This window comes from Eleutherodactylus coqui, chromosome 2 (assembly GCF_035609145.1).
Source record: "Eleutherodactylus coqui strain aEleCoq1 chromosome 2, aEleCoq1.hap1, whole genome shotgun sequence".
NCBI lineage: Eukaryota > Metazoa > Chordata > Amphibia > Anura > Eleutherodactylidae > Eleutherodactylus > Eleutherodactylus coqui.
The window spans coordinates 294637949-294656805 of record NC_089838.1 but is presented as its reverse complement, the minus strand read 5'-3'; the positions used below and the strand labels follow the sequence as shown (position 1 = coordinate 294656805).

General features: G+C 45.5%; 1 protein-coding gene across 2 annotated transcripts in view; it reads right to left on the bottom strand.

Moving 5' to 3' along the window:
• Positions 1-11589: 11589 nt before the first annotated feature.
• The window catches only part of LOC136612725 (A-kinase anchor protein 8-like), a 38552-nt gene continuing 31284 nt past the window's right edge, over positions 11590-18857 (bottom strand). For both annotated transcript variants that reach the window (XM_066593338.1, XM_066593339.1), the window contains exons 10-12: positions 18044-18174; positions 14803-14898; positions 11590-13429 (exon numbers count right to left, since the gene is read on the bottom strand). In XM_066593338.1, the coding sequence (XP_066449435.1) occupies positions 13070-13429; positions 14803-14898; positions 18044-18174 (587 nt within the window). In that variant the 3' untranslated portion in view covers positions 11590-13069. The remainder of the gene's footprint in view (positions 13430-14802; positions 14899-18043; positions 18175-18857) is intronic.

Here is an 18857-nt window from a genome sequence, read left to right as displayed (position 1 = left end):
CTCCCGCCTAGGGCAGGCGTTTATTGATTCCGGAGCAGCTGCTAACCTGATAAGTATGCGTCTCGTTGAGCCCCTGAGGGCTGAATTTGTGGCGCTGAAGACGCCAATTCGTTTTGCTAGCATTGATGCTACTCCTCTTGCTTCGGGCTTGGTTCGATGGAGGACCCCAGTGTTACAACTCATGGTGGGGGGTCGCCATTCGGAAGGTCTATCATTCCTGGTGATGGAGAAAATGTCGGTAGACATGGTACTAGGGATGCCGTGGCTGGCGTTGCACAACCCCCAATTTGATTGGGCCACTGGGGAGCTAACCCAGTGGGGGCCGTCCTGCCATAGCCATCGCGCTCCCCCTCCCCCCTGCTCAGTCGAACAGAAGGGGTACCGGTCCTCTGGAAATCGCAAAAGGAGGGGTCGCACGGGGTGCCATAAGTCTTTGTCGAAACCTGTTGTCTCTTCGGTGATGCCCACCTCCGGTCCCCCGCCGCCCACCCTGGTCTGTGATGAAGTTGAACACAAGGCCCAGGAGGTCCTGGATTCTTGCCGGGGTCCAGGAACCGTACAATATTTGGGGGCCCGGAAGAGTTTTTTGGAGTATGATAGCTCAGATGACAGTGATTTTAAAGTTAGAGATGCCTCAGATTTTGAAGGCAGCGTCATTGGTAGCGAGGATGGGTCAAAAGACAGTGGCGAATGGTTGGACATTGACTCGGAAGACGACCTGAAACATGACGATATGTCAACGGTTGGCCCTGAAGGAAATGGGGCAGCCACAGACTACCGAAGTCATGGACCTGAGGATCAGTCCATGGTGTCCGCTCAGGAGGGTCACATTCTCGGGTTGGTACAGCGTTTTCACAGCCTTTGCCTGGATAAGCCTGGTCGAGTTTCCGGGGGCCCGGAGGTCCCCCGTCAGAGGGGGGGTAATGTTACCATACAGTGCGGCATGGGGTCCCGCGGTCGGCGCGCGTCGCTCCGGCGTCGGCTCCAGCAGCCTGGAGCCCTGTGTCGAGGTCATCCCAGCAGCTTGGGTTGGCCAGTGGGCGGCGGCGTGGGCGTGGCCACCCGTAGGGTGCCGCCCGCACTCCTCTGTGCTTCTTATACAGCAGTGGGTGGAGTTGCCTCCTCCCACTCTCCGCCCCTGGGCGGAACCTTGTGGTTAAAAGACTGGCAGTGAACTGAGCTCATTGCCAGTTATTGGTTCTGCATGCACCTAGCCAGTCTGTCTGCGGTTCTCCTCAGCCAGTCCCTAGTTGTCGGTCAGCTCCCTCTGGTCCCCTGTTACTCAGTCTGTTTTAGTTGGTTCTGTTTGCCTCTAATCTAGTCTGGCCCAGTCAGCACTAGTTGCTATCCAGCACCCTGCCAGTTTGCCTGTGAGTTCCATCTCCAGCCTTGTCAGCTTTGTTGGTCTGATTCATCTGCCTCCTCTGTCGGCACTCTGTTCCCCCCATTAGGTAGGTTCCTGCTTGTCAGTCGCCAGGTCCCTAGCCAGGGCAGGGACCGCCGTCCAGTTGTCCGCCTGGGGTTAGCCAGGGCCGAGGCAAGTAGGCAGGGACAGTGGGGGTGCGGGAGATCAGGGCACCCCAACTGGCGCTCGGGGGGCAGAGTGCCGTAACACTATGAGGCTGAGCCTATTGCTATTGATGGACAACCGTTCTTAATGGCTGCCAAAAGCCTTGTTGTTGTAAGTGTCTTGCCAGCACTGGATTAGAGCCACTGTGTAGTAACCAAGCCGGTCACTGGAGAGTAGTCAGAATAGCCAGAAGTCTTATCAGGAATAAAAGGAAGGCGGTACAAATGGATGAGATGGAAGCATAGTCAATGGAAGCCAAAAAGGTCAGCAGCAGGAAGTATCGATACGCAGTACAATAGAGGAGACGGGAAGAAGAGCTTGATCACAGTGATGGAACACAATCACACACTGAAGGAGTGGCAAGGCTGGGCTTATAGGAAGTGCAATCAGGAACAAAGGCAGGGTCAGAACCAGGAAATAGGTAACTGGGAAATGCAGAACAAGGCTAAGTTTCAGCAATGGAACTGTCCAAATGCTGGACTAACCTAGCAGAGACAGCTGCCGACTTGGACACAAGAGATTGTGGGTTCAAGCCCCCTCCTTTGAGGATGGTCTCCGGACATCCCAGGTGCTGGTATCTCCTGTAAAACTCCTTTATGAGCCTATGAGCATGCACATTTTTCTCTGGCTCCCATGAGTTCTCCTCTGGCCCATATCCTTGCCACTTCACAAGATACTGTATTTTACCAGTCTGGAGTCTAGAATCTTCACCACAAATGCGTCCTGGTTTTGAACTTGTACAGGAGGGGGAGCGGGTTGATGTCTTCCCACAAAAGTGTTTTCATGAAATGGGTTTAGTAGGTTAACGTGAAAGATAGGGTGAATCCTCACGCTGCCCGGGACCTTCAGTCGGAATGCCACCTGGCTGACCCTTGCTGCAATCAAGAAAGGTCCTAAGAATCTTTGCCCAAGTTTGGGAGAGGGTACGAGCGCCTTCAGGTTCTTGGAGGCTAACCACACCTTTTCTCCAACCTGGAAGGTAGGAGCTGCTTGGCGATGACGATCGGACTTCTTATAGGTATTCTGGGCTGCCTGTAAGGTTTCTTTTAGTTGCTTCTGCGTTTCTGCTAATGCAGTCAGTCTATGGTTAACCGTTGGGATCGGAGTGTAGATAGGGAGGCCAGGATTAAAAGACAGGATGTGTACCATAGTTGGAATAGAACGGGCTCTGGGCGGTTGAGCTGTGTTGAGCATTGTTGTAGGTGAACTCTGCGGTTAACAAAATTTTGGGCTTGACAAAATTTCAACAGAAGATCGAAACGTTGCCACCTAGGACTAGGGGAAGTCTGTTTTATCCTAACTAGCAGTGTGGACGCTGCCTATTTTCTACTACTACTGAAGTTGCATAATGAATTTGGGTCCGTTCCTGACTGGGTTGGCATCCTGAACATAAATATCTGCTCCACCGAAGTATTGGTGCTTTTCATGAGTGCTGCTGGTTTTATTTTTCTTAAACAAATAATCCACCCAGTCATCCTGTAGATGTGAGATAAAGCAGCGGAGATATTGCTCGAGTCTGATTTATTTTTTCTGTCAGGCCGTTAGACTGCAGGTAAAAGGCAGAGGAGAGATTTACGGTAGTACCCAGAGCTGTACAGAAAGGTCTCCAGAACTTTGAGGTGAACTTGACCCCTCTGTCAGAGAACACATCATTCAGAATTCAGTGTAATTAGAAAACTTCCCGGACCAACAACTCCGCAGTGTGCTCAGCCGTAGGAATCTTTTCTATGGGGATGAAGTGAGCCATCTTTGTAAGTCGATCCACGACCACAAGGACATTATTCATCTCTTAACGGGGGGGGGGGGGGGGGGGGGGGGGAACAGATCCACTTTAAATCCATGGATATAGATCCCCAGGGTCTGGATGAAACTGAAAGGAGCTGTAGCAAGCCCAGGGGGCGGGCTTGTGGTGTCTTGTTCCGAGCACATGACTCATAAGAGAGGACATACTTCTTCACATCGTTCCTTCTGGTGGTCTGACAGGAGCGAAGTAGGAGTTCTGAAGACTTTGTGACCCCTAGGTGACCAGCCAGCTTGGAATCGTGCACCAATTTAAGAACTTCGAGTTGACCAGCTGTGGGAACATACAGTTGGTGTTCTAGCCTCCAAAGCCCTTCTGTAAAGGAAAGCTTCCCCGCCTTAGGAGGACATCTCAAGAATGGGTCTTTTTCGTATTCTCCCTTAAGCTTTGTTAGGAGGTCTTCAGAGTGTAAGATGCCCCAAAAATTCTTTGGGGACAGAATTGTGTTGTCTAGATTTGGCCTCTCTTCAGACACTTCACATATCCTGGACAATGCATCTGCCTTGCCATTTCGGGAATCGGGGCGGTAGGACAGAATGAAATTAAACCTGGACAAGAACAAGGCCTATCGTGCTTGTCTCACAGATAACCGCTTGAAAGTGCAGAGAAACTCTACATTTTTATGGTCAGTAAGAACAGTCACTGGGTGGGGCTCCTTCCAAAGGGTGTCTCCAGTCGATGAAAGCCACTTTGATGCCCAGAAGCTTCTTGTTCCCAACATGGTAGTTTTTCTCTGCGGGTGACAACGTGTAGGATAAAAATGTGCAAGGGTGTAGTTGCATCTCATCTACAATTTGTGGTGACAGAATGGCTCCCACTGCAGAGTCAGCGGTGTCCACCTCCATGACAAAAGGCAACTCTGGGTTTGGGTGGATTAGTATTGGTGCTGAAGTAAATAGAGTCTTTAGTTTCTCAAAGGCGGTTTGGGCCTCTGGGGACCAGGAAGCATGTGCACCTTCTTCGTGAGGTAGCTGATGGGAGAGATGACTTTTGAAAAGTCCTTGATACATTTTTCTGTAGAAATTCACAAAACCCACCAGGTGCTGTACTTCCTTCAAATTCTTTTGGAATGGGCCAATCCAGGACAGCTTTAATTTTTTCTGGGATCAATACTTAAGCCCTCTGGGGAGATGTGTCCCAGAAATTGTATTTGAGTCTGTTTAAACTCACATTTCTCTAACTTGATGTAGAGTTATCCAGGACCACCCAAAACGAGCCTGCGATGTTCCTCCAAGTTATCAGAAAAAATAAGGATGTTGTTGAGATATGCCACTATGAATTGGTCCAACAGGTCTCGAAATACATCATTGATGAAGTGCTGGAAGGTAACAGGAGCATTGTAGAGACCGAATGGCATCACTAGCTTTTCAAAGTGTCCATATCTAGTTCTAAAAGACGTCTTCTATTCATCTCTGGGGCGGATCCGCACCAGGTTATATGCTACTCTGAGGTCTAGTTTAGTAGAGACCTTGGCTGCCCGAAGCCTCTAGCAGTTTGGGAATTAACGGGAGAGGATAGCGATTCTTAAGAGTAATCTTGTTTAGCTCTCGGTAGTTAATGCACGACTGAAGAGTAGAATCCTTTTTAAACAAAGAAAATGGGTGCTCCTGCCCAGAAAGAAGCTGGTCGGATGAAGCCCTTCTTTAGGTTCTCATCCAAATGTTCCTGAAGTGACACGAACTCTGGTTCTAAGAGGTTGTAGGTATGTCCAAATGGAATAGAAGATCCAGGGAGCAGCTCAATAGAACAGTTATATGGCCGAGGAGGTCGCAGCTGGTCAGCTTTCTTCTTGCTGCAAAGTCCTGTTGATCATCTACAGGGTCTAGCACTGGTTCAGGGGTGGATGGTGCTACCTGGTAATTCTCTCTACAAAATTCTGAAGGGAAAGCAATGGTCCTTGATTCCCAGTTATAGAGGAATTGTAGGCAAAGAACCAAGGGATCCCGAGAATCACCGGAAATTTAGGGGACGAGATGAGCTGGAAGATCATATCTTGATGGTCTGGTTTCATGCGGCACTCCAGTTCAACTGCCGTGTGGCAGGTCCAGAAGACAAAAGGTAACCCATCCAGGGTTTCCATTTCAATTGGTATGGGTTTAAGTCTGATGGCAATGTCTTTGTCAAGAGCAAATTTTAAATCCATAAAGTTTCTTCTTGCTCCCAAATCCAGCATCGCTGAACACTGCGTCATCTAATCTCTTATGAAGAGCTCCATTGGGAGAACAAAATGGTGGAGCGGGGAAAGGGTCTTCACTAGAGATGAGCGAACCTACTCATTTCGAGTAATTACTCGATCGAGCACTGCGATTTTCGAGTACTTCCGTACTCGGGTGAAAAGATTCGGGGGGTGCCGGGGGGAGGAGTGGCAGAGCGGGGGGTAGCAGCGGGGAACAGGGGGGAGCCCTCTCTTCTCTCCCTCTCCCCCCCACTCCCCACTGCAACCCCCCACTCACCCACGGCACCCCCCAAATCTTTTCGCCCGAGTACAGAAGTACTCGAAAATCGCGGTGCTTGGGCGAAAAAGGGGCGTGGCCGAGTAGGTTCGCTCATCTCCAGTCTTCACACCATCTTGAATTACTGGTGCAAAGGTGTGTTTGGTGATAGCCGCTTGTTCTGTGATGGCTAGATTGGTTGTGACCTTGACTAGGGCAAGAGTCCTTTGGAACTGGTTTAGACAGTTTAAAGCATAATGTCCCGAGTTTTCACAATAAAGTCACAGATTATCAACAAGTCTTTCCTTTTCAGCGGTGGAAAGAGGTTTGAAGATGACATCGACCTGCATTGGTTCTAGTGCGGCTTCAGTCCGCAGTGGAGGACTCGATGTGGATTGGCTGAAGGAATAAGGGTGTTAGTGCCGCAACCCCGCAGTCTCTCTTTACGCCGTTCGGAAAGTTTTTGGTCACTCTGGATGAGTTAAATGAAGTCTTCCACATTATCAGGAATCTCCACTCTGGGAAGCTCATCTTTTACCCACTTTGATACCCATAAAGGAACAATATATTGCCCAATACCAGACTCTTCATACAAGCAAGTCTGATTTGATAATATAGGCCCTGGGTTGCACTTAGAGTACTGCAAATTGAATAAAATCACTCACAAAAGATGCGTATCTGCTGCCCAGAATTGAAGAGTCCTTGACCACTTTAGGCTCTACTCCTATTGCTCCACCTTCAATCCCACCAGTGGTTATTGGCAAGTCCCCATGTATGTGCTTGAAAACAGCCTTCACGAATCCTATGGGTTGGTTCAACTGTATACCCTTCAGATTGTACAACTTTTCAAAGACTTATGACCTAGACAACGCTCCATAAGAACTTTGAAACCAGTTTGCTGTACCTAGATTATGTCATTATGTATTCCAAAACCTACGCGGATCATCTGCAAACCTAAGTATTTCAGATGCCTATTACTCATGGACTCAAGGTGAAATCATACAAATGTGATCTGCTGCAAATGCAAGTCAGCAGCTGGGTCACATTGTCAGCGGCAATGGAGAATGTCCAGATCCCAAGAAAACAGAAACCGTCAAAAACTGGCCTGCCCCAAAGACTTTGAAAGATGTTCGCTGTTTCATAGGGTTAGTAGACTGCTACAGGCGCTTTATACCAACTTTTGCTTGCATTGCTGCACCACTGCAGGAAGTATTAAGAGGACATTCTAAGGAACCCCATCATAAAGCTATTACCATGAACTCTGGAGAACAATAATACATTTTTCAAGTTCAAGGAAAAACTAAATACACCCCCAATTTTAGCATATCCCGACATTACTCAGTCTTTTAATCTTTACACAGACGCTAGCCTCAGGGGATTGGGCGCAGGCCTGAGTCAGGTGCAAGAAGGGAAGAGAGTTTGTTTATGCTAGCTGCTCCCTGAAAGGCTCAGAGAAAAAATGATCAAAATTATAGCTCCTTTAAAACTAGAACTGCTAGCGCTCATTTGAGCAGTCACGGAAAAATTCAGAAAATAGGTAGCGGTGCCAGCATAGAAGGTGCAAATAAAACATTTCTTTATTCCTCCATAGTTTGCTTGAAAAAGACTCGAAACGTTGCATGTAGAGAAAGAAGTTTTGGAACAGAAGGGAGTCACCAGCTTAGCCAATTTTGACTTTAATGTCAAAAATATCGAGCTGGGAAAGCCAACACCAATGCAGATGTACTGTTTAGACTACGTAAAACTAAGGACTACTCCACAGAAGATCAATGGGAAGAGGAAGAAATGCTTGATTTCGGAATTCGGCCAGCTCAAAGCTGCTCATCTGATATTGAGTCATCGAGCAAATCCTCAGACTTTCAAAAAGACAATGAAAAATGGTTCCTGCTACAGCAAAGCAGCTCAACCTTCAGGGACTTGCAAGAATATTTGTTTTCGGGAACAATCCCAAAGTCCGAAAAACACTAGACCCAGAGCTTCAAAGTCTCTGTAGACAGAGAAAAAGGCTGTTCCTACAAAAACATCCCATGCTAAGGAACTCTACAGATCCTACCTCCGGTCCTCAAAATGTATCAAATATCGACTCCCCATCGGGATGCTAGTCAGGTTCTAGCTGTTTATCATGATCAGTCGGGACATTTCTGGGTACATAAGACTGAAGCCACTATCCACTGTCTGTTCTATTGGATAGGAATGAGAGTTGACATTGAGAAGTAGTTCCAAGAGCATGGTACCTATGAGGTCCAACAAAAAACTAGATCTGATCAGAAAGCTGCTCTAAACCCCATCATTACAAGTAAACCGTTGGAACCCTTAGACATAGATCACTTAAAGATTGCGCCTAGCCGGACGGGATATAGCTACGTTCTGACTATGATCGATCACTGTATCAAATTCACTGTGGCTATCCTTGTTAAAGCACTAACTCCAAAAACCACCTCTGGCATCGTGTGGAAACACTTCATCTTATACTATGAATGTCCGGAGAAAAATGTTCCTTGGATAGAGGTTCTGCCTTTGAATCTCAGTTGTTGCAAGAATTGTGTGGTGTCTACCGGTGCTAGAAACTTTGAACCGCCGCTTATCACCCACAAGAAAATGGGCTATGTGAAAAAGTGAATCAGACCATCCCTAGAACTACTGCGAACCATCCCGTCAAATCAAAGAGCTTGTTGGCCTGACATCCTTCCGGAGCTCATCTATTCACAAGAGTGAACTGTCTCTGTCACATACAGACATCAGTAGTCAGTACCTAAACTATGCAGACTCTTACCAACCGCCTGCTGCACAAGTTGCCATACCTGTCAGAGTAGCTGCCACTGTGACAAAGTGTAAACTGACACCACCCACTTGAGCTACCTCTGGCTCGTTGCAGAAGTGGCTGTTCAGGGGTGTAGCTAGGTTTTCTTGCACCAGGGGCAAAATTTATTTTGATGCTCTTCCAATTGGAACCTTAACAATTATGGAAGGTTTGGAGTCCTGCTTTTACAGCACGTGACAGTCGCGTGGCACACAAGTACACAATGACATTACGTACTTGCTGCAAGCCGACGATTGCCATACACCCTCTTGCCGTGTATGTGCAAGGATAGAATATGCTGCGATCCTTCTTGATCACGCATTTCATGCAACGTGAGATTAGTAAAGAATATACCCTGCGCAAGACCTGTGTACTGAATACGCTGCACCAACACGGTCATGTGAATCAGACTTATGTGGTATAAATGACGTTACTTTATTACTTTTTAATGTGTTTTATTTTTGGACAACAAAAAAAAATTTTAAAAATGATTTTGGTCATATTCTGAGCGCCACAACTTTTTTTCTTTACGGCAATACATCTGCATTTACAAGGATTTAAAAAAAAAAAATCATTGGCACCATTTTATGGTGCTTATGACTTTTTCATCCCCATTTATTCCATTTTTTGGGTTGAACAAAAAGGCAGCAATTGATTTCACATTGCAGACAGGAAAAAAAAATCCACACAAATCAGGGCTCCTTCATTTCCAATGCCTCCTTATAGAAACCCAAGATGGTAAATTCCCCCAGAGTAAGGAGGATTATACCAGCAGCAAAGAACGTTAGTGCTTTGTAGGGTTCAATGAGGATAAGGGAGCAAGTTATAGGATTGCCACGCCAGTGATGGCACAGTGGCAAAAAAAAAAAAAAAAAAAAAAAGAAGACCAACCTTTTTTTTGAAAATTTTTTTTATTTTTCTTTTGTTACGGGACCCCTGTCGCAGTCAAAATTATTGTCCAGCTCTAGCATAAACCCACCACAATTTCCCTTTGCTCAGTAACTGCTCAAGTGGCAAATTACAATTTGGGCACTTTGGGCGGCCTTTGGCCCTGGCGCCAGTCCGAACCACATATCCAGCACAACCACATATTATAATCCAGCACTGTGTGCAAACTAACCAGGTCACAGGGCCAGCTGGTCTCTTGCAGAATGACATGAAGCATGGTGAATTCCAAAAAGCGAGAAGGAAGAGCCAGCACCAACACGAGAACTAAAATTCACACAAAACAACCTCATGTATGCTATGGCCGCTGTTCCCAACATTGTCCTTGCAGTGATGGGTGGGCACCCGACTTGCAGCCGACCAAACAGAGTGCTAAGTTAGCAGCAATCATCTATTTTACTGCACTGATAAAGCCAGCTGCAGGTAAGGAGCAGTTTAGTGTTGGAGGCTAGGAGTGCAGTTTTATCTATGCTGGGTTTGGGAGCTGCAGGTCAGTAGCAGAGACCAGCTGTCAACTGTAAGTGTATAGCTAGCAACCCTTGCTTTCTCTCTAGTGCTAGGGGCATGTGCCCTCCAGCTCTCTCTAATGCTAGGGGCATATGCCCCTCCAGCTACACCACGAGTTGTCACCTTCTAAAAAAGCTGGAGCAATGATCAGCTGATTGATACAGGTTCTGGGCAGGGAATTTCTAACAATTGCATGGCAAATGTAGCATTACATGCTGGCCATTACAATGAATAGCCCTCTGTGTAACGCATAGATGCCACTGGGATCCACTCTTACAGGGATGGGGAGCCCACATTTTCAGCTCGGCATTCTGGCATATAGAGAAGAGTTCCAAATGCTTACTCCATTAAATCCACCTGTCCCCATAATAGCCAAATTAATTTGGCAATATTATCAGGTTGTTACTAACTTTGTATAGTGTCTGCCATTTTTATAAAGTTTGCAGCAAATTAAAAATCCTTAAGATCACTCCAAGAGCACCACAGACAATCCTGAAGGAGGAGAGAAAAAGCTGCAAAAGACGCCACAAACTCTTTTATATGTCCACTATTCATAAAACACCTAACAAGAATGGTATTCATGGAAAGACTGCAAAAGGAAGCCACAATGTTCAAAAAGGGGAAGAAAACATTGAGGCCATCTTAAGTTTGCCCGAGGCGACCTGGATGTTTCTTAATACTTCTTTGAAAACTTGATAAGGCACTGTACAGGAAAGATGAATTCCGCTTGGTAGAGGGGCAAATTCAATGTGCAGTGTGACGAAGTTGGTGGTTAGGGATTCCTACCAGAATTGTGCAAGGAATAGCTAAGGCAGGCTGGAGATACAATAAAGAGCAGGTGGTCCCTGTCCGTAGTCTTTTTTTCAGCTGAAAACGGATTTTTCTTAGCAAATGTCCTCAGCAAACGCAGCTGGTGACTATGCAGAACGCCATACAGCCGCATGATGTCCATATGGCAAATTCACATAACTTTTCTATATGTGGATTTACAGGTAGATTGAAATATGGATTAACCCATTCAATGAAAGTAGGTAAAATCTGAAGGTTTGCAGCTCGATCTAAAAAAGTTTTTCAAATTGATTAGGATTTTTGAAAAAGGTTATTCACTTGAATCGGCTTTTTCTTTTTATTAGTGTGGAAGTTTTCATTCTAGGTTTACAAGACAACTGTGTACTGCCTGGTGCAGGACATGTGGAAGTGATTTGTATAGCGCCAACTTTTTCCACAGCGCTTTCAGGTAATTATTTATCACCCACCAGCTGGGTACTCATTTTATCAACCTTGGATGGAAGGCTGAGTTGAGCTTGAGCCAGCTACCTGAGCCATGCGGGGATTGAACTCGCAACCTTCAGTTCATGAGCAAGAGTTTAAGACTGCATTCTGCTGCCTTAACACACTGCGCCACACAAGGCTCTTGCTCAATATATGACTGAGTTTCAATAGAGAACCAAAGAGAATCTTTTTTTACCCCCAGGCCCTGCAAAATCAGCTTATAAAAGCACAGGGTCTAAAATAAGAAATAAAAACAAACAGATTATACAACTTGTATTTTTATTTACGGCTTAACATAAAAATGACCATAAAAACAAACAAAAAAAAAAAAAACACCACCACAACTAGAACTAAATAAGAATGTGGAGAACTTGGATATCTCTGAGCTATTGTTAGTGGCCATGCCATAGACGTATACACGATTCTAACCCCATTGATGAAATGTATGACAAGGTTTGACTTTAAAGTGGTTGTCCCATCTAGACAACCCCTGCTCATATGCAGTAGAAATTCCCTATGGCTCAGAGGGGGTCAAGAGCAGATGACCACTTCTAGAGGACATTGATAGAGACAACTGCTTGAACATAAGGACACACTTCAAGGTCAATGGCTGGACAGCCGACCATCTACAGCTCCAATGGTTACACTATTATGAAGGGTGACTTTAAATTATCATTAAGCTCAATAACTAATTCTACAGCCTGAATGTCAATATGGAGTCTGAATCCAGTTTCATGTCCATTGCCCTTCTTTTGTATTATAAGGGCAGATGTATCCCATAGTAACCAATTACAATGCAATTTCCATTTTTTCAAAAGTAGTCAATTTAAAGAGTTTGTTCAAAATCAGAAAACAAAGGTTTTATCCAGTAACAGCACCACTCTTATCCTTAGGCTATGTCTGGTACTGCAGCTCAAATGTAGTCACTTTTGGTCTGCAATACCAGACAGTCAATGGACAAAAATTGGACTGTTTCTGGGGGAAGAAAAACCAAACCGTTTTTCCCTACTCTTGGACAACCCAGTTACTTTAAATTAACGCTTGAAGGATATTTTGTGAACTTCTGCAGATATCTTACAGCGTTAACATTTTTAACATGTCCATATGTTAGAATTGGTCATTATCTGCAATCCAGAACACGGTCTCTTAAAAAAAAAAAAGAAAAAAGGAGTGAACCCAACGGGAGCGGATGACTAAAGAGGTTTGCTAACAGTGACCCTTTTCTATACGTCCCATCAGGGTGGGTTCACTCAGTGTTCTTCAGATGGGCAGCCACAATTTTTCATGTGTGCCGATCCCAAAAACTACTTCAAAACACGGCAATGTTTATAAAAAAAAACAAAAAAAAACAACACTACGTGAAACCATCCTTCAGACATACATACATGATAAAAAGGCTCCTTCTTATACAGCCCCCCCCCCCCATATGCCAGTATAGAGAGCCGCTATGGAAGAGCCGTTCAGGCAGAAATGGGGTGCCCATGTATTACATTGCTTGTGACTCAAATTGGAATGGCCAACATGTGATGCTACATTTCCTTTGTGCCAGCTGCAGAGGACAGAGCAATTAGATGATTACCAGGTCAGATTCTACTTAAAAATGGAGTAGATTTAATGAGATTTAAGGTCAAGCAGCAAGTCTGTACTCCCTATTAAGGGTCATTTTCTTCCTCCAAATGAAGGTGGTATAATGTAAAATAAAAAAAATTAAAAAAAAATTCACAGTAAGATAATACAGGACCTCATGGGGCCTCAGCCGCCTCTTCCTCCTCCTCCTCTTCTTCCTCCTCCTCCTCAGCAAACACAGATGGGACAGTTGAAGAGGAGGAAACAGTCTTGGATGGGGTTTCAGGTTTGATTACCTCTGGTTCATTTTTAGGACACATCTTAGGAGATTCTTTGTTCTCATGAGCGGGACTGTCATCATGGTTAACTGGAACCTCTTGATCATCTTTGGTATCAGCAATGGGGTCTTCATCATTAGCATCATCAAAAATATCATCATCAGCAGCAGCATCGTTGTCGTCTTCCTCGGCAACAAGGATTTCATTTGTGCTGCTTACTTGCGATGAACAGGCTGGGACCTTAAATGGATTCTGATTCTGGAAAGACATTACAAGGGATATAGGTTTCTGTCTATGTGCATGTCCCTGCTATTCGCTGAAGCATGTGGCTGGCTAGGATCCTTATAGAGCAATATGCAGGTAACCGGTGTTTGGGTCTACTGAACCTGCTCCCCCTAATCTTAGGGCGCTTTAACACGGGGCGAACAGTAGGGCGCAGATGCCTAACCGGCTCCCAGCTAAAATAGTTCTTGTGCCTTTACACAGGAATTAGCATCACTGAGGCTGCTTTCACATCTACATCAGGGGTTACGTTTTCCTGCTCCGTTCGGGAGTAGGAAAGACGAATTCCCTAGCCAAACGGGTCCGTCTTATGACGGAACCAAACAGCGCAGAATGGACCACACGGACTATAATGGGGTTCGTATGGCTTCGGCTCAGCTGACTGGCAGTTTACTGAAAGAAAAACCGCTGCATGCGGTGCTCTTTCATCCAGTATTTTATGTTGGATCGGTGCCCGGAGGTTCCAACGCATATATGAGGGCAGCCTAAGTGAATGGAGGCGGAGCGGGCCGGGAAATCATTCTAGCCCGCGTGCCTCCATATACAGTAAACTGGTAATCGTTTATTAATGAATTGCTGCCTGTTTACATAGGCAGAACAGTCATTCAGTCGGTGCATGCATTTAGACGGGATGATTGTTCAGATTTCCTAAGAATCTCAATGATTTACCGAACCGAGTAAAAGGGTTCTTATAGCAGGGAGAGTCTTTTGCTTAGTAGGACCAAATAACTATATATAAATACATTAAGGATCTCTTCCATGACCTGTTAATACCCAGGACTGTGACTGTAACAAGAGGGCTATGTCTAGAAGAAAGCAGGTTTCATCACCAACACAGAAGGGGGTTCTTTACTGTACGAGCAGTGAGACTGTGGAACTCTCTGCCTGAGGACGTGGTGATGGCAAAATCCATAGAGGAGTTTAAGAGGGGTCTGGACACCTTTTTAGAGCGCTATGATATTATAGGATAAAGACAAATAACCGACGGGGTTGTTGATCTGAGTCTTGGAGTCGGGTAGGAACTTTTCTAATGTTGATCCAGGGATTATTCTGACTGCCATTATAGAGTCGGGAAGGACTTTTTCCCCCACCTAAAATGGTCTAAATTGGCTTCTGCCTTTTTTTTGCCTTCCTCTGGATCAATATTCTATGTTACTATTAGATCTGCAAATAGTGTTCACCTATGAATTTTGTAGAGCCACTACTTCCAGCATGGTCCAAGATGTATGGACAATATTTAATTGACGAGGGGCCTCCACCTTATATTATAAGCATGTTAAATAGACTCACAACTACTATCTCTGTACAGCAGCAAGAGTATTACACAGCTGGACACTATAGTCACTTACCCTGCGATATTGTGCGATCATTTCCAAAACTTCTGCATTCATTAGAAGTTCTTTTGCCGCTGCACGACTATTGCTTTTTGCTTTCTTCAACAAAAGCTGATGAAGATACAAAAATTTAAGAAACGGGTAAGAAAGTCTTGCAGAAATTATCAGATGTAAGGCTTGTTGCACAACTCACATTGGACAACACAGACACCAATCACTCTGCATGCTGTCCGATATACACGGACACTGCACGTCTACAGTTAACACCCTAAGAGGGCATGGGCTCATTCAAATAAAGATGGTGGAATCGGAAAGTTTTTTTTGTAGCATTTACACGTCAAAAGACATCATCATTTGAGCGAATTTTGAGTGATAAATCGCTGCTTGTAAATGGGGCTTTAACTTGGTGCCTGCAGGAGTAATTAACTCGTTTGTATGCGAGCAGGACCAGCAGTCAACTAGGATATGGGAAAAAAAATAAAACAGCAACATAGGCAATATAAACAACATGAAAACTATTAAAAACTGACTCTGCATAGCACCATGTGCAACCGAAAAGAGATTATTCCAACGAGGAGGAAAATAAGTTAAAGTGCTAAGATTAGACTGGGTGGGTGTTGTGTTCCCAATAAACGAGACAAGATAGATTTTATGGTATGTAGAAAAATCTTCTATTCTCGTTTGTATCATTGGGGATCACAGTTGAAAACCGTGGAACGTTCTACAGCAGTCCCTCGTAGGTGGAAAAAAGTATAAAAGGACGCAAGCGGTCAGTTTATGGTCGTCTATACAACTCTTCAAAAGAGGGAATCATCCATAGATGCAAAAAATGTGTACCTGGTAAAACCTTGAAAAGGTGTGAAACAAGGTCCACGTAGTGGCCTTACACACTTAAATAGCAGAAGTACTACCGTTAAGGCACCTACTGCCCAAGTGGAATTGTCCACTGGAAGGCTGAGCGTGAATTAGCCAAATTGTATACCCTCGAGGGAGGAAACCATCAGCCCCAGCACTCTCACGTAGTGACGAATGGTCACAGGAGTTTGCAGGGATTGTACCCATTTCTGTAGGTGAAGTAGTTTTTGGCGGCTATAGGAGGACACGGGCTTTGGCCATGTGAAAGGAGAGACCCAGAAAATCCAGACACTGATCCATCTGAACCTGGACAGAGCGTGTCTAAAATGATGTGCAGACTTTGCAGGTTGCTCGACTAGGTCGGGGCTTTTACCATGTCATTGAGATAGTGAAGGCTATCCTCCACTCCAAGGGAATAATGGCCATTCACTCACACCAGAATCTTTGAAGACTTGGCCATGGCCAGTCCGAATAAAAGAGTAGTAAATTGAAAGTCGACCAGAAGGCAAAGAAAATCGTCGATGTGCTTCACAGATGTAGACATGAAGCTGTAGGCAGCCTTGATATCGATGGATGACAGAAACTCCTTTGTTCCATGAAAGCAATGACAAATTTCAGAGACCCCATGCAGGAATGGAAGAATTTGACATACTGATTTAGCTTCTTCAGGTGACCGTGCCATCCTTCTTGGGTACCATGAAGAGATTGGAATAAAAACCCATAAAGCTTTGAGAAGGAGAAATTAGAATGACGATGCCTTGAAAAGATAGACAACTATTGCCCAAGCCACTGCTTTAGCCCTTGAAGGTGACCGGCGCTGAAGAAGCAATTTGAAGGGATGGCAGAGAAGTCTATGGGTTAACCTAAAAAGACGACCTCCTAAACCGAGACATCTGAGAAGTGGGCGAACCAAGTCTCCCTTAATTGGGAAAGTCTTCCCTCACCCTGGAGGGATTGGGTGGGGGCCACCCTTCATACAGAAGATTTACTGGAAGAGGACTTTGAGGGCCACGGCTTAAATAAGGGCCTTTGTTCCTGGGTTTCTTACTATCTGAACTCTGGGGGCTAGAGCACCAAAAGGAGCGAAAACTGGTTTTGTTCTTCTGCAGAACATTTGCACATTTGGATCTATTTTGTGGTAGGTGGGAACTCTTACCGCCAGTGGCCTCCAAGATGATCTGATCCAGTATGGCTTTGAAAACTCTTGAGCCAAAAAGAGGAAGGCCTGTTAAGGACCTCTTGGAGGAGGCATCTGCATCTCATGATTTTAGTTACAGGGTCCAGTGCTGATGCAGGTGACCACTAGCTGAGAAAGTTGCCACTGATGTAGTAGGAGCCTGATCTGTGACCTTAAGGGTATCCCTCACAGCATCTGTCAGGCTATCCACCATAGTGGAGAGTTGAGAGGCCTGTTTGATCAGATCAGAAGGGCACTGTGGTCTCTGGAAGGATGAGCCTAGCGGGTTCCAGGAAGGGCTGGACAGGATGATCATGCAGGTGATCTAGATGATTGCCTTGAGAGAGAAGGCCTAGTTCTCTTCTGTAGTCTACTACCAGAAAGGTCCTGTGTGAAGGAGTCATCTGCATTGGACACGTCATAAAACGGTTGACTGTAGAATGGTCCAGGCTTTCTAGAATTGTGGTAGACGCCATAGTACTGTCCAAGACAGTCTGTGACAGGGACCATGTCCATTCTGGTTTATGGGGGCTGGACAAAAGGGGTGCTAGTAAATCGGTTCTATGGCAAGCTACTGCAATGTAATGCAGTTAGGACAAAACAACGCTAACTGCTTTTTATGTAAATTTAGTATTGCAACAAGTGCATGTATAGTATATGGCTCAGGATTGGGTAGAGAGGAAGCCCTCCCGTAAACAGAGCACTGGTTTTGAGACTGCACAGGGAGAATTACCGACCAGGCCTGAAGCCAGTGGTCCACTGCTAAATGGTGCCTTTGTCCACATGGGAGGCATAAAAGCAGAGATAAGACATGCCTGCGGCACGAGTAATGGCTTCAGGAAAGGAGAGTACCTCTCCAACCGTGGAAAACCTGCTTAAGGCTTGAACATGCCCCCTTTTCTTCTGACCACCGGGCAGACATCAGAACAGTCATCTCCATTGCATTTGCCCTACTCGTTGGGGTAAGAAGAAAAGTCCTGACTCTCTCTATTTCCTGGGTCTAACTGCTTCTCAGACTGCTGATAAAACAGGTCTGCCTCCTACAGTTACTAAGTGAATACTAGTTAGCTTAGTGCCTGCAGGAGGGGTACAGCAAGTAGGAGCAGCTAACACTTTTCTGTGCTTGGTGTCCGCCTCCTAGTGGCAGTAGCTATACCCACAGTCTTCAGCCGATCCCCCAATGATACGGACGAGAAATACCTTTATATTCAAGTTGGGCCGTACCTTGCGATTCTCTTCATGGGTGTCTGTTTTTATGTGCGCTGTAAAAAGATCTGCGACATCTGGGATGAGAACATCACATGCCCGACATTGTATGGCTTGGACACGATACAAGTAATGGTCCTGATCTATTCCTGAAAGGGACAGCAAAATAAATACACAACAGTGTACACAGAGAAGAAGGATCTGCATGGCATACAGTAGAATCATAGAATGATAGAGTTGGAAGTGACCTCCAGGTCTATCTGGTCCAACCCCCTGCTCAGAGCAGGAATTACTAAATCATCCCATACAGATATTTATCCAGCCTCTGTTTGAAGACTTTCATTGAAGGGGAACTCACCACCTCCTGTGGTAACCTGTTCCACTCCTTGATTACCCTCACTGTCAGAAAGTTTTCCAATATCTAATCTGGGTCTCCTCCCTTTCAGTTTCATCCCATTGCTTCAAATGAGAATAGGGCTGATCCCTCTGCACTGTGACAGCCCTTCAGATATTTGTAGACAGCCATTAAGTCTCCTCTCAGTTTTCTTTTTTGCAAGCTAAACATTACCAGAACCTTTAACCATTCCTCATAGGACATTATTTGCAGACTGTTCGCCTTCTTGGTAACTCTTCTCTGAAATTGCTCCAGCCTGTCTATGCCTTTTTTAAATTGGGGTGCCAAGAACTGGACACAGTATTCCAGATCAGGTATGACTTAGGCCGCCCGCAGACGACCGGGTCGGATCCCGCTGTGAGAATTCTCGTAGCGGGAAGCGGATCCGTACCCCTGCACCTGCACAGCCCTGCAGCTCACCCGCACCCGGTGTCCCCT